At 37.7% G+C, this 17,003-nt stretch overlaps 1 protein-coding gene across 6 annotated transcripts in view; it reads left to right on the top strand.

Moving 5' to 3' along the window:
• The window catches only part of myom2 (myomesin 2), a 136,312-nt gene that overhangs the window by 8,973 nt on the left and 110,336 nt on the right, over positions 1–17,003 (top strand). For 3 of the 6 annotated variants that reach the window (XM_012963482.3, XM_002935159.5, XM_012963480.3), the window contains exons 2-5: positions 6,187–6,319; positions 8,127–8,246; positions 13,770–13,926; positions 14,008–14,165. In XM_012963482.3, coding sequence (XP_012818936.2) covers positions 6,213–6,319; positions 8,127–8,246; positions 13,770–13,926; positions 14,008–14,165 — 542 coding nt within the window. In that variant the 5' untranslated portion in view covers positions 6,187–6,212. Of the gene's footprint in view, positions 1–6,186; positions 6,320–8,126; positions 8,247–13,767; positions 13,927–14,007; positions 14,166–17,003 lie in introns of those variants that run through there. The other 3 variants (XM_018094427.2, XM_031902126.1, XM_031902127.1) reach the window with 3 other exon arrangements.

Here is a 17,003-nt window from a genome sequence, read left to right as displayed (position 1 = left end):
TTTGCTGGTTGAAACATTGAAACTATGGTACCAGTTTTCACCAGGTTATTTTGGTTGGTTGGTATGGGTTACTAGACCTGAAGCAAATTTTTCTCTACTTTATTTAGGACCTCAAAAATAAAAAAAAACATTTCAATAATTTGGGTCTCTAAAAATATTTTATTTATCCAGAATTAGTGATGGGCGAAATGCTTCGCCAGGCATGGATTCATGGCGAATTTCCGAGTTTCGTCATTGGCGAATAGTTGCGGGCGTCAAAAGAATAGCGGTGTGATGAAATAATAGCCGCGAGCAACAAAAGAATAGCCGCGCGACAAAATAATAGCCGCGGGCAACAAAAGAATAGCCACGGGTGACAAAAGAATAGTCGCGGGCGACAATTTTTTTTTGCCGCACAACATTTTCGCCGTTTCGCAAACAGATTCGCTCATCACTATCCAGAATGCAACCTACACTTTTTTTTGTACAAAAGAAGGCAATGAGGCCTCTCAGAATTTCATTGCAGTTAGTTTTGTGCTTCAGTATCTAGTATTGCTGGGTGTAGTTATGCTCCAGGTCAGGACACATTTAGATCAGTCTTGGGAGAAGATTTACAGTAAAATGTTGTTTTATACAAAAGTCCTAGCAGCAGTGTTGAATGACGATGGCAGCTGCAAAAATCACAGTCACTATTATGTTACATTACTCATGGGAATAGAAAATAACTTAGGCCTTGTGTAAATCCATTGAGCATTTGTGTCCCATTAAAAGCTCTAACATCAGGCATCATACAACACAGTCTTGTAATGGACTAAAGATTCGTATTTGGATTTTTGTACAGTAATTGAAACAGCTGATATACAGATAGTGTCACTCAGTTTGTTTAAACCACAATATTAAATGTTTTATCAGTGTTTCCTTTATACAGCATCTAATACATTTAGATGAGTAGTCTTGAGTGGTTTTACATTTGGAAATTCTACTAATTATAAAAATCAGTGATAAAATGTAACATTATTATTAGAATTTTAAAGAGGAAATGAAAACCCTTAACATATGTTTAAAAAGATTTCACCCTCAGAATGATGTGCAAGGTAGGGGTGGGAGGGGAAAGATGCCTACATGCCTCCTCCCTGCCTGCCCCTCTTGAATAAAGCTCCGCTGTGGTAATTTGACGATTGCTCCTTTTTTTGCCCACTGTATGGGGTATTGTACATGAGCCTATCATTTTATCACTTCCAAGGAAGTGCTGGTGCTACGAACAAATCATATACTGTGCAGTACAGTAAGTTTTCAGGGCCATATCTACTATATAGGCAACCATTGGGCCGTGCCTTGAGTGGCAGCTTTAGGGCAGTGGGTACCTATATGGTCGATAGAAACAAATTTACTGAAATAATACAATAAAATGCTCCCAGCTCCCTCCAGATGTTGGGTGGTACCTGTAGCTCCTTCAGTCAGCACATGTGCAGAACATGTGCCAAACACGGCGATTAGGGGGGGGCGGGTGTCAACAATCTGCAACCGCTTACACATCTTGCTTCATTGTGAACTAATGGATTCTAGAACTTGAAGTCCCTCTGCTTCCTGAAGTGGGTGGTGAACAGACTTTAGATCCCAGAATCACTTCACAATGGAGCAAGGTTAGAGAGGGGTGCTTTACACCATTATTGGATGCTGGGCTGCCCTCACTTTAAATTAATCTCTTTGGGTAATTCTTTCAGTTGAAGCTTCATAATCTGATAGCTTTCTTAATAGTTTGATAGCCTGTTGTTAATGCCAGATAAAGTATTCTCTTACAAAGTGTAGCTTTGCTCTGGGGTTTTCCAAATAAGGTATTTTTCTGTAACTGGGATCATACCAAAACATCTACTACGTTAACACTAAATCTTACTTGGGATCAAGTGCAAGGTACTGATTTATTATTACAGCAAAAATGGAAACAATTTTTAGAAATGTGAAGTATTTTATTAAAATGGAGTCTATGGGACAGAGCCATCCTATTATTTGTAGGTTTTTGGATAATGGATCCTATACCTGTAATACATTTTTTACTTCAAAAGAGATGAAAAATCATGCAATGCTCTCACAGACATTTAATTCAGATTGCAGCTTGATTCTTTGTATATGATATCTGATTACTTTAGGGATATGGATAGAACTGGTCTCTTATTTACTTAAACAAAATATTCAAATATATTCTTATAAATGGTGCCACTGGTATTAAAATGATGCATTGAAAGAACTAAGACCTTCATTTAAGAAACCCCTATAAGGAATTCTAAAATACTCAGGCCTTTATATGTGTCAGTATGAAACCCACTAAAGGCTGCAAAGCATCATCAGAAATTTATTGGAAATATATAAAACCCCAAAATGAAAGTTTTTCCAACATTTTTTCTGGAATATCCATAATTTCTGTAGTTCTAGAGCAGCAGTTTCTAATCTGTCTGCCACACCCAGGGGTAGCAAAGCAATTAATTGTCAAAACTGGACAAACTCATGTTTTTAAATTCTCCTACATTTATTGTGGTATTGTACAATATTAAGAAGCAGACCACTTTGTCAGGTATACCTTGGGTGGCCAGGGCATGAGTCGGCCTAGCTTGAAAACAAGTACGAAAGAAAGTAAGATTTCAGTCAAACAGTTAACATATTCTTTAAACTAAGACTTAAAGGAGAAGGAAAGGTAAAGACTAGGTTTGCTTTATCAGAAAGGTCTATGTAAATACAGCCATAAGCACTCACAGAAATGCTGTACCTCTATCAAAAGAAACACAGGATTTCTTGTCTCCTTTTTTGTAAACATGTTGATTGGGTGTCTGACTTCCTCTCTCAGAAAACTCCTTAATTCCTGTTGCCAGAGTCTGCACAGCTCTCCTATCTCCTCCTCCTCCCTCCCATAAGAATGCTAAGAACTCCCTCACCCCTCCCTTAGGAATGTGTAATCTGAGCTATAACGTCTAGACTGCAAGCAGGAAGCTATTTCAAATGGCAGCTGCTGTCTTAAGCAAACAGAGAAAGCTTCTAGGGCTCTTTACTTGGGTATTATGCTTTCTGCAGAATAAATATATTGTACTAGGTGGCACTAATGTGGTGAATCTATTGGCAGCAAAATGTCAAAATTCTCTTTTAATGACTAATAGAGTGATGTTAACATCCTATCTTTCAGTTCAGCGGAATTCAGTGGTATTTGTGGCCTTATGTCACTTAATATACCACCCATTCTTAAAGCTTAATCCCCAATAACAAATTAAGGATATTGATGTATAAAATACACAAACAGGGGAGCAAACTGGAAAGTGCCCTAAAGCCAGATCTATTAAAACTAAAAGGTTTATGAAAGGTGAAAGGTAACTTCAAAGTTTGAAGGTCCCAGAATCTATATCACAAAGAAACCATTCAACTCTTAGGAGCACCAAGCTGCTCACTAAATACCCTAACCTAACTCACACCACTGAGCTATTTATAAAGATTTCCTTATAACTAACTTCCTCACTGTGCCTACCTCTGCCCAGGCTCTTAATTTTTTTCATCTTCTTCAGAACTGTCAACCCCCCCATTTGGTTTGGGATTTTCCAGATTTTGGTGGCTCTTCCCTGGTCTACAGACCCCCGGCAGCATTCTCTCGATTTTTCAGAAGTCTTCTGAAATCCTGCAATGAATTCTGGGCGTGCATGCGCAGTATTCATTCAGTGACACCATTTGATGCATTTGCTCATGCACGGGTAGAAATTATAGGTTATTTTGTGCATATGTGGGTGATGTACATATTGTCACTTCTGTGTTCTTGCACGTGCTGCATTCCCCCGGGCCAGCAGCGTCTGCTCGGCTTCTGCCTACATAAAGGGCAACTCATTTAGAAGTACCCTACATGTATTTCAATGTGAGCCTAATGTATTTTGTGCTTGTAGTCATGGGCTAATAATCTAAAAACAATCTTATTTTATACTTAATATAGAGAAATCCATGTTCAATCCAAACAATCTAATCAGATGATATGTTCGTAGTTCACAGATAAACAAACAAACAAAAAAAAATCAAGAAAAAAAAAGAAAGAGAAAAAAGAGCAGTATTACAAATTGACAAAATATCCCATCAGTCTGTTTACAAGTAAGAATCATGTGCTTAATAATAGCAAGAAGCATTAAATTCATTGTTCATGCCTTCAGGCTGCCTGGTACCTAAATAAAAAATCCATTTGACTTTTCATTTTAATAGATTAGTAAGTATATTGCCCCCTCTGGGACCCAAGGATATTCTTTCAACAAGAAGTCAAATTGATTTTTTTTTATTTAGGTACCAGGCAACCCTGAGGCATGAACAAGGGCTCTAATGTTTCATGCTATTATTAAACGCATGATTCTTACTTGTAAACAGAGTGATTGAATGTTTTTTTTAGTCACTGCTTCCCCTATTTTTCTTTCTCCCTTTCCTGTTTGGTTTGATTTAATATAAACTTTTTTGTGATTGGTGTAACTAGTCTTTGAATAGACTGCTGTATTTTCAATCTTGATTGTAACATAGTAACATAGCAGATGAGGTTGGAAAAAACAGGCGCCCATCACATTTAGATTTTTTGTCTAGTGGAAATCTGGCTAGTGGATACAGAGGAAGGTGAAAACATTTGAAACCTCTCCAAATTGTCTCAGAGAGGGGAAAATCATTCTTCCTAACTCCAAGATGGCATTTACAGCAGTCTCTGCATCAAAGATTGATCCATAGCTTGGTCTGAGGTGCTTTAAATAATGCTATAGTTCCCCTATTATTATTATTATTATTATACTTCTCTCCCTATTTCCTAAATTTCTCCCCTGCAGCAGCACTTACTTTTAAGTGCTCTAACCTGCTCTCCAGGACCAGGAACTCCCCATGGACCCTGAAACACAAATTTGCCACCCCTGACATGCCTACTCCCCACACTGACACACCCACTCCCTGCCCCGTGACACAGGCCGGTAAGCTTGGTGGAAAAAGGTGGCTACCCTATATACAGCACCAATATATTTCACAGTGCTTTCAGACATACAGCATTCACGTCAGTCCCTGCTCTAGTGGAGTTTACAGTGTAAAGCCACTATCACATTCACACACTATTAGCTATATTATCACTCTACAATTACTTTGCCTGTATGATTTTGGCATGTGGGAGAAAGTTTAAGTACGTAGAGGAAACCCAGGCAGACACCTGTCTGGTTTTTACCTGGACAACCTGGTCTTGCAGAATGTTGGAAACCAGGCAGAAACCCTCTGAATTGCTTCAGGCAGATGCAATAACCCCTGATGTCATCACACGACCAAAAAGATGTCATCACATGATGATGACACCTGATGATGATGATGATGACATCAGCGACGCATAGTGCTAACGTCGTCACGCATGTCCCTTTGTCTTGGTTTAAAACCCAACAAAGGTGGCAAACCAACCTACATGACATTCTCTACAAATAAATGTTTTCTCTTCTGGGTGTGTCTTGCAAGGGGTTTGCAGTTTGTACTTACTGTGATCAAATGATCTGACCCAGGGGTATATTTATTTTACTCCGGGAAGTTTTTTGACACCTTTTTTAATAATAAAAATTGAACAATTATGCATATTTGTCTAATTCACATACTATCCAACAAGTTTTACATGTATCTGACTGTTTGTCAGGTCTGAGTCACCAGTGCAGAATTTTGGTGACCAAATGGTTAAATTTAATACGAATAGCAATGCTTTAATTCCTCACTTGATAATTTATAGTCCAGAAAGGCACCTTGCATCTTTCTTTTGTATACCTAAGGCATACCTTTTCCTGAAAACAAAATATATCATTTTCTACTTCCCCTGTATGAGTTTCTTTTTATTGTTGAAAAGTGTAACAAAGGAGTCACTGGACATTCAATGGAAAAAATAGGTGTATCGGGAGAAAACATATATTAAGCATGGGATTTGAACTGAAAACTTAAAAACTCTGGGGAAACATTTATCTGCTGCACGCTCTTACCTTAAGTCCTTTTGCATTGCTTCAGAAATTGCAGTATTCTATAGAAATAGTTTTGTTCACTTTCAACATTTGTATATACTGTATGTTTTTATGATTGGATACAGTCATCAATGACTCTGATAAACTGCATCAAAGGCCAATTTTTACTACCACACATCTGATTGCCTTATTGTTTCTATCATTTAAATAATATGGACTTTATTTACGTGCATTTTTGTAGGTTGAGGTTGAGATTGAGATTCAACCATGTCATCGAAAGGTGTTTCTTTCTATCAAAAGAAACATAAGCACTATGATCAATCATATCGCAACCTCGAAACCAGATATGTAGTCCAGGAATATTCTGCACAAAAGTAAGTACTATTCGCTGTCTTTTATAGTAACAATATCATGTCTAATAGTTATGAACTAGGCCTACAAACAGCTACAGCCTAGGTAGGACAGTATTATATTAATAATGCTAGAACGTCTGTGGCCATAACGATCTTCCAGCTAGATAGGGGCACTTAACTTTGTAGATTATAATTATATGCAATTTATTCTGAGAACAACAAATAGGTCCTTTCTTGAATATGTGACTTGCTTTAAATTTTGTTAATGAAAATCCCTGTTTTCCTATTTAGAAGCTTAAACATATAATTGTTTTTATTTTTGATTTTATCCCCCTCTGTCCCATGAGAAGAGTCTGTTTACATAGATGATCTCTCATTATAAGGAGGATTTACCGGTGGACTGGTAATTTAATTAACTGCCTACTCCTCCACCCACAGAAATAGCAGCCCTAGAATAGGAGAAAATCTTGAGATTTTAATTAAAGCAGTAGGCCTAGACTTGGGGGCACATTTACTAACCCACGAACGGGCCGAATGCGTCCGATTGCGTTTTTTTCGTAATGATCGGTAATTTTGCGTTAAAACTTGCGCGAAACGTCGCGCCTTTTAAGTTTTAACGCTACAAAAAAGGCGCGACTTTGCGCAACTTTCGTAAAGACGCCGAAAAACTCGCGTTTTTACGCAAAAATCGTAAAGACGCCGAAAAAATCGCAAAAAAATACGAAAAAGTCGCAAAATGTTCATTTCCAATCGGAATTTTTCCAATTCGGATTTGAAATCGTGTCTTAGTAAATCAGCCCCCTAGATTAGACTGCATTTTACTTTAATTTACTAAAAATGGGTGATCGTCAGCTTGGTGTTGTTGGAGACAAATATAGAAGGCTTTCTAAGCTATACTGCATGTTGGTCCATTGGGCCTGCACCGTTAGGAAAAAGTGTTGACATTTTCATTGTTTTAAGATCATCACTTTGTTTTCCGATCATCTTCAATACAGAGATCTGCAAACCACCTATTTATAATTAAACTGTTGTGAATGTAGGGTACATGTTTCTATTACAGGTCTATTTTCAAGGTTATAAGCATTTGAAAAATCTGCTTTGTATTTCTGATCTTAAATGCATACATTTAAAAGGAATATAGTGTTATACTTTTTTGTCAGAATAAACTTACAGTTGCGAATATGTCAAGCAGTCATTGAATATAAAGGTTTTTTAAATATACTTTTGCCTATCAAATCAATATTATTAATAAATAAATGTTCCAACTGTACATGTTGTACACTCAAATAACATTTTCATAATTTAATCACACTCTTGCTCTTTTCTTTCTTAAAGAAGGCTATATTCTGACACTTATGGGTTGCCGTATCTTTCTTCTTAGATTCATCCACATTAATTACACTTCTTTGGAGATTTCTTTCTTTCTTTACACTGACAAGTGTCTGTGCCATTTTATACTTTTATATACTTATTCTGGTGCCAAGCCTGGACTGGCTGGATTATAAAAGAATGGATTTCCCCCTTATGGCACTGTCTTGGACATCAATAATGACTTTTTGATTATATTTAATTTAACAACAGATATTTTGTCTTGTTAATAACATATTTTTTATGGTTAAAACCATTAGAAGCATCAAATATAAGATATTAATTAATAGTGCTCAAGTGTTAGGCTATAGATAAGGCCCATTGATAAAAAGAAATAATGTTATTGGTGGCTGAGTAAGAAACAAGCACACACAAGATTTTTTTCTAATAACGTTTGAAATGACTGCGTGAATAAGTAAAAGAGATCGAGTTTAATAAAATTTCCTTTCTGTTACTTCAGAAGAAGTGCCTCAGCTTCTACTTTGAGAAGTTCAGCATCTTCCTCCTTATCAAGAAAAAAATGCATTTGTGGAGCTAATCAGGAAGTGCAAGAATATTATGTCCCTGCATTTAAAAAAAGGTACATCATGCTGTGTACCATTCATAGGCTGAGCATGACTCAAGCAATATATAGCTGCTTTCCAAATTAATTCATATTTGCTTGTTCTAATATTTCATCAATAATTAATTACATTAACGAATTCCACCTAACTAAAAAATACATTAACAGCTCATTTACATAAAAAAGCAACGAAAACTAAAATGTATTTTCTTAATATAAACAGAAAGCCTTGGACTGAACCTGTTGTTCTTTTTAATTTTTCATCATTGATGTCTAAAGTAATTTAAAAATGTGGACGCCAAATCATTTACCAGAATGCGGCTTTTTGCCTTAGTGGAAACTTACTGCTTAACTGCAAATAAACCTAGATAATTAGTACCGGTACTATGGAAATTGTATAATAATAATGGTATAAAAATGGTATAATAAGTGGAAACTTAGGGCTTAACTGAAAATAAACCTAGATAACTAGTTGGAAAAGGTATGGAAAAGGTATTATTATTAAATTACTCTTACTATTGGTTGGCACTCTATTAACATATAGGGGCACATTTACTAATCCACGAACGTCCGAAAAGCGTCCGAATGCGTTTTTTTCGTAATGATCGGTATTTTGCGATTTTTTCATAAATTACTACTTGCTTGTAAATTGTAGCGACTTTTTCGTAGCCGTTGTGCCGAGTACGAAAGTTTTGGATTCATTCAAGCTTCAGTATCGTGACTTTCCTTGGGCCAGGTTGGAGCTGCAGAGTGCCATTGAGTCCTATGGGAGGCTTCCAAAATCATGCAAAGTCGCAAAGGTTTGCCCGCCGTTTACGAGCGCTCAATACGAAAAAGTCGCGACAATTTACGAGCAAGTTGTAATGGCTACGAAAAAGTTGCGACAATTTACGAAAAATCGCAAAATGTTCGTTTCCAATCCGATTTTTTCCCATTCGGGATTCGGATTTGTGGATTAGTAAATCAGCCCCATTATGTACTTTAGTTTTTACATTTTTTAAAGACATTCCAGCATAAGACTTTCTATTGTATTTTGAAGGTGTTAAATTAGTAGTACAGGTATAGGAACTGTTATCCAGAATACTCGGAACCTGGGGTTTTCTGGATAAGGAGTCTTTCTGTAATCTGAATAAATTTAGGGGGGGTGAATTATCAACATTCAAGTTTGATTTTTTTTCCACAATTCAAGTTCTTTTTTTTTAAAACTCACACAATTTGAATTATGGGTCAAAAACATGAATGTCGGGTATTTATTAAGGGAAAAAAAATCTGAAAATTAGAATGTAAAGCTTCAGAGAGTTCATGTAGAAGTCAATGGGCGTTGTCCTAAGCAAAGTCAAGCCATATTTTCAATTTGAGATTTTTGAGTTTTGTTTTAACTTTGTAAACTCACAAATTCAAGCTATCTGAGTTTTTTCAATTCCTTATTATTAAATATGAAAGAATTTGTAATGTGAGTTTATTCGAATTAGCAAACTCGAAAACTGATAAGCCCTGATGAATAAGTCTGCTAAAAAATCATTTAAACATTAAGTAAACCCAATAGGATTGTTTTGCCTCCAGTAAGGATTAATTATATTATTATTATATGTATAGTTATATCTTAGGATCACGTACAAGTTACACTTTTATGCTTTCTGGATAAAGGGTTTATGGATAATGGATCCCATACCTGTAGTATTATAGCAGTGTTTACACTAGGTCAGGCAACCAATGAAATGTTTACTTACAAATAAGAATAAATAAATGATTCCTGCTCTTTGTTTGCCATGGTTTCATAGACCTGGAGGAAATTTTGCAAGTTTTTTACATCTGACCTATGAAATAAAATACCAGACAAATACAATTATTCTGTTCAGTGTTTCTTGCATTTCACCTTCAAACCCATGACCCATGTGCGGGTGAAACTCAAGCAAACGTATCAGTGTAAGGACATGAAAGCAGAATTGAGAAGCGCTTCTGCATATGGCTGGTGCTGTAACTGTTACAACTGCTACAGTAGTCATAGTAAGGCTTCAGGCAGTTTAATGCTACTTATTTCTGTCAGTTTTCTCTTTTAAAAATTCTTATTGCGCTTTACTGCTGTGGTGTGATCTGTTTGAGCTAATGATTCTCTCCATGGAGCACTAACTTGTACTGTATTTTTTCAGAAAGAAGGATAAAATCTTTTTTCAAAATTCTTAGCATGCTGCTAATATAATTTAAAACAAACAGTTTGAAACAATGTGTGATGTGAATAAAGTTCCAAAGTTCCATTCGCTCTGAAGTATACATTATTTGTCCTGTGTGTCTTGTGAATCAAGACCCCTAAGTGAAGGTGAATTTTAATTTCTATGGCATCTCCATACAAATACATACCAGGAGCCACTGGTACAAGTATGCTTAACTTTGTTTTTAGATTTGTAGAACCATTTCTCTAGTATCTCCAGGGCACTTTCCAACTTCTGTGGTGCAGAATATTAATCTATGCTCATGGATCATGTTTAAAAAGGCATCCACGGGCTGACTCTTGCAGGACACATGACTCCACCAACAGGGCCCATGGGACTATTCTGTCACTTGGACCTGGACATTAGTTCCCTGTCCCCATTTGCATTTGCTGAAATCCAGTTGACATGACAAGAAATTTAGTTAGTCTTACTAAAAACCAACTTCCTTTGTCAATTGATAATCATAGTCAAATATTGATGAATATGAAAAAGCAAAAAAGGGAGCTAATTTTAGGAATGAAAATGAATTTAGGGATGAAAACTCTTGCATTACAACTCTTTCACAGCAAAAATTCAAATTTGTGAAAACTGAAGTAATACAAACGCTGCACTACACATGGTACCTAGAATTGTACTGATAAAATTGAATGAGTTTAGCACTGTTTTCAGCCCGTAGTATTATATTCCCAAAACTCTTACCAAACTCTAAGGGCTCTGGCACACGAGGGAGTTTAGTCGCCCGCGACAAATCTCCCTTGTTGCGGGCGACTATACTATGCCATCCCACCGGCAAAAATGTAAATCGCTGGTGGGATGGCATACGCAGCGGCGCGATTTGCGGAAATCGACAAAGTTGCCCCGAGAGGCAACTTTGGTGATCCTGCCGCCGCGTATGCCATCCCACCGTCGATTTACATTTTCGCCATCATATTGAGGAGATTAGTCGCCCACAACAAGGGAGTTTTGTCGCGGGCGACTAGTCTCTCCGTGTACCAGAGCCCTAAAACTCCAAGTCTGCTCCAAAATCTATATTTATTCTCCAGCTCAGGAAGGGCTTATCTAAATGGCTTAGCAACTCATATGCATAAGTGCCTTACTATAGGAGCAATCTCATATAAATGAGTTTACATCCCTTTATCTCTTAGGGCAAAGCTGTCCAACTAGAGGTCACTGGGCCAAATAAACAGTAGTTTTTAGGGTTCACAGACTCTGTAAGAAGTCCTTTTATCTGAAACATTTTAAAAAGAAAGATAAATGGCACACTTTGGGACCTTTGAGAATCTTTGAGATTTTTCCCTATTCTCTCAATGATTAAGTGAGCATTCTAAACTTTTACCTGCTGCTCATGTTAGTGCCTTGTTATAGTGAACTTCTAGCGCTAGGTTACTATATATAGGGAATCTTTAAAAAGAATCACCTTCCATGACTATGAAAGGGAGCTACCCTTCCACTTCCTTAGGGACTACATCGTGTTGCATTTTATATACAGGTCACATTGCACACTATGAGGTAGAGGCATATGACATTCCAGACATAACTAAGTGATTACTTCACCTATAAGCAGTCTATGTAATAGATACCTATGGAAGTAAACTGTTAGGATGTTAGGTAATAAATAATTGTAAGGGAAAAATAAGCATGTTTCCCACTTTGGTCAATGCAAGTTCCTCAGCAAAGGCAAAAAACTCCCAAACATCCATATTCTTCAATATTCTGTGCACACAGTATGCAGTGCCCTAATACTTATCATATATCATATATGCAAATACACGGAAGACACTGCTATAACATAGGGCATATTTTCAGTGTTTTAATGTCTCCATGAACCTTTTAAACTTGTCTTCCTTTACTAAAATAAGGTTCTCTCACTCTTGAAAAAAGAAAAGCTACACTGCATTGTCTAATTGCTATTTCTTTATATATGTTAATATCTTATAGTTTATACATCTTGGCTTCCAATATAAACAATATATACAGTATACAACATAGTAATAAGGAGGCTCCAGTACTGTGTTGTGATTTGCTATTTAAATCCTTATTCACTGATTTCTTTTTCTTCTCTGTCCCCTGCCTCTTTATATCAATTTACTTGTTAATCTTTTATTGGGCAGTTTTTTGTTTTGTCTTGTGTTTCTTGTCCCCAGTCTACAATTCTGTGTTTTGTATTTTCTTGTGACAAGTTATCATTTCATTTTTATGTTTTTTTTTTAATGGAATTTAGCGTTTGCAAATGCTATTAAACATTTTATTATTACCTCTTTGCATTTGTATGTGTTTATAACATTCAGTACAATACATGACAAGGGTACTCCTCAATTGACCCTTTGCCTTGAACCATCCCACAAAACTCCCATTGTTACATACCTTAATGAAACACCAGGAGAAAGAAATGGTGTAAAATGGCTACAGCATTTATTGACATTTATCAAATTAACAGGACCATGCAAGCCTAACCCAAGGCAAATATTCTACAGACAGAATTCCACAAGAGATTGCTACTATGCTCTGCCATTCCTCACTGAAGACTTAATTTTTCGCTAGGTCATTATATCCACCACTGAGTAATAGGCTGCCTTTACCTACAGAGATGATGGCCCCAAACTCTGCTACCAGCAGGAGCTGCATCTCCTACCAGGAGAGGAAATCCAAGCAGGCTATCACCTAGCACAAGCAGTAGTAATGCCTGTATTAATCAATGCACTGTGCAGTCACAGGAGAGAACTTCCTTTTCCTACCTGTGCAGTATCTGGCAAGGTCCTACCACTGCTGAGACAAGGGCTCAGGCAAAAAACCCAGCTTGCAAGAGGGAAAAAGTTCCTTCCTGACCCCAATGACGATCAGAAACATTCCCTGGATCAAACATTCGGAATTAACATGGATTAATACAAAGATGACTCTCACATTTATACTGTGCAAAGGTATGAAAGCACAATATAACAGTTCATACAGGAAAACTTTCACATTTAGTTATTAATAGATAATATAAGAACATAAAGAGGAAAAATTCTGACATTTTTGCAAAATTTGCAAAATATGCAAAAAAGGGGCAGGGTGGGTGGGATGTTTCTTCTTGCTCAGAAGATAAGGAAAGGAACTGGTTCTTCGGCTTCATATCACTCTCTTTCTCCATCTCCCCCGTCCCAGTTTTTTCCTTCCTTAACTCTTTCCTTCTCACCTAATCACAGCTACATCTGCCAACTGTTCTCTTACTCTGTCCTTAGAGCTTATTCATTATCCTTCAGAAAAAAAAAACTTTAATACAAAAATGCTTATGTGAACAGCCTATACATTGATTTGTACAGTGCTATAATTATCCTTTTTATGAATGTAGGACAGAGGAACAAGAAGCTGAGCTACAGCAAATACGTCACCGCAGATATGACCGAGCTACTCATTATTCAACCCAGCTGGCCCATATGGAAGAAGATATTCGTGTGGCAAGAGCCTTGGCAAGGGAACAAATTGATAAAGTTTCTATACAAAGGATGGTAATGAACATTGTTAAGGGCTCTAAAATAAATATAAATATACTTGACTTCTTCTAAAATGTGCTTTCTTTCATCTGACAGGTGGAAGAAAAGCTGTCGTTACAGAGGCGTATACATGAAGAGAGTATAAGCCGAGCTCCAGATATCCTTGTACGGCTCAGATCACATACAGTCTGGGAAGGAATGTCTGTAAAGCTTTTTTTCACAGTCCAAGGGTATCCAACCCCTGTAGTACAATGGTAAGTCATTTATTAATAGGTAATAGCAATGATTTTTTTTTAATTAAGATACAATTGAAAACATTTTATTTATCCAAGCATATAATAAAGCATATATTTAATACTCCCTTATTCAACATATACAAAGCCAGGGAATATTAGTTTTCTTGTCACTGTGCAAAATATAGATAATTAAAAAGAATTTGTAAATAACTGTCACTATGGAGTACAACAAACGAAGTCTCTCCCCTATAGATACTGTAATCCTGTAAACTTTTAGGGGGCACAATTAGCAAATTGCAAAATCGCAACCGAAAAAAAACCAACTAATTAACTAATCCCGACTGCAATTTGAAATTATTTACTGAGATTTTGCACATATTCTTAAAAAAATTACTCACAATCTTGTGAAAATCACACAAAAAGCCTTGACTTGACTTTTATGAATCACAATTGCCACAAATCGTCTTACTTGAATGGTGAAGATACACTTCCCATTGACTTCTATGGCATCTGCTCTTTAAATAAATAGCTCAAAATCCCAGGAATCATAGACAAGCTTCTGTGAGGCACTCAGCTTTTATTGTCTGTGTTTGGGGATCATGACCCAGGCATCATCCACAGCATCCTCACGCTAAACTCTCTAACCAATAAAATGCGTGACACTATCATCTTGGAATGATACTGGCCACAGCTTTAATAATTTCAGCAATACAATTCCAAACATAACAATTCAGTAATATACAATATTTTCTCATTACATCATTTATAATATCAAACGTATTAAACCTTGTAAATATTATATAAACATATAACATCATATAACATTTATATAACTGGAACCCCTGTCAGTCTGCCCCTCCTTACATGAAGCACTATCCTCCAGCCGTAAAGCCTCCTAGCGCAGAGGACAGGCAGCCAAACCGTACTTACAAAAGAGACTTCACCTTACCTGGAGCCCCCCGCCATCAGCTTTTAATATATTCCCCTGTAATGCATCTGCAACAATGGCCACCCACCTTAGGGGTTAAACCATCCCACTAAGGTAAGCCTCTCTTACCGGCCCAAATATTTTCCCAGCAGACTGACAAGGGCCCGCCCACGGCTGTGACAAATATCTTTCATAATTCAGGCCCACCAATTTGCCTATGCTCCCACTAACTAACTATAAACTTGTGTACCCCTGTCCTCTAAGAAAACAACAAACCCGAACATAATTACCACCCCCATCTAGGGAGGGCGGGTGGGGAACTTTACTTTCCTACTTGCTACTATAAAATGGTGGCAATTTAACCTTGCCTCACGCTGAAGATGGCCACCTACTCGTCCCCCAGTATCAACCCCTCCCATTCACTTAAACCCACCTATTGGGCTCCAGCATGGGCTGAGCCTGGGTCATGCTGTCCCTCCTCCAAGCTTGGGCTGCTATCCGTGGCTCACTGGACACACGAGTCATATTTATGTAAAAAGTACTCCATATAGAGTTTGCAGTAATTTCTATACAACACTTAGAAGTTATAACCTTTTTTTCTAAAAGCCAATTTCCTTGTGACTATTAAAGGAGAAGGAAAGGCTAAGTCACTTGGGGGTGCCAAAATGTTAGGCACCCCCAAGTGACTTAGAACGCCTACCTTGTACCCCGGGCTGGTTCCCCTGTACGGAGGGAACAGCACCAGCCCGGGGCACCTGTAGACACCGCTTCCTCCTTCCTTTGCGCGCTGCCGGCGAAATCCGCCGGCCGGCGCATGCGCAGTAGAGTGAAAAGCCGACTTTAATGTTTAAGTTCGGCTTTTCACTCTACTGCGCATGCGCGCGCAAGCGAGGAGGAAGGAGGAAGCGCCGGCAGCTGCCCCGGGCTGGTGCTGTTCCCTCCGTACAGGGGCACCAGCCCGGGGTACAAGGTAGGCGTTCTAAGTCACTTGGGGGTGCCTAACATTTTGGCACCCCCAAGTGACTTAGCCTTTCCTTCTCCTTTAATTATCAGTGATGTCTCTGTAGGTAAACCTTTGTCCATTCCTTGCTGAACATTATTGTAAGATGATCTCCAGTTCTGATATAACATGTGACAGCAGTGCCCTGACACTGCTTTGAAGTAATTTCATGTGAGACAATAGCTTTGCCAATGGGACTTGGCACATGGCTCCTTTAGTCAGCAACATATTAATCCTATTTTATTGTAGGCACACTTTACATTTACTGTAGTAATTACTTGCAGGCATATGCTCTATTAATAACGCTCGTAACTATACAAAAATACATATGAATTTAACAACAATGCTGTTTTGTTATTTTCTTTGAACACAGTAGATATACCACTGGGCGACTGCTTATTTATGCTTATGCCACAGATAAAAGAATCTAAATGTACCTGATCAAAAACATTTGTTTGTTAATACAAAAGGGGTAATTTTTCTCTTCTCAGGGTACAAGGTACAGAGTGCTAAGGGGTGCAAGAACGTGCCTCTTAGTGCTTAATTTACAGTCACTTGTTCCCTGAGGAATGCTGCTCTCTGCACCAGATTTTTAATTAGGGGGTACACGGCCCTCTGCCACTCCTTAAAGGAAATCTGTACCCCCACAAGGAATATTTAATGAAATGATAGTTAATATTATGTTGCACGACCTATTAAAGAATATAATATTGCCCTTTTACATCCTTTCCCTTGATCCACCATTTAGTGATGGGCTGCGTGCTCCCTCAGAGATCACATGATCAGAAATAATGCAGCTCTAACTGTAACAGGTAGAAGTGGGGAAGCAAAAGGCAGAACTCTGTCCATTTATTGGCTGATGAGGCCTAGCATGTATGTGTGCCTTGGCTTGTTTGTGTGCACTGTGAATTGCATGATCCCAGGAGGT

This window comes from Xenopus tropicalis, chromosome 5 (assembly GCF_000004195.4).
Source record: "Xenopus tropicalis strain Nigerian chromosome 5, UCB_Xtro_10.0, whole genome shotgun sequence".
Taxonomy (NCBI): domain Eukaryota; kingdom Metazoa; phylum Chordata; class Amphibia; order Anura; family Pipidae; genus Xenopus; species Xenopus tropicalis.
The sequence above is the reverse complement of the archived record's forward strand: the minus strand, read 5'-3'. Positions and strand labels throughout refer to the sequence as shown.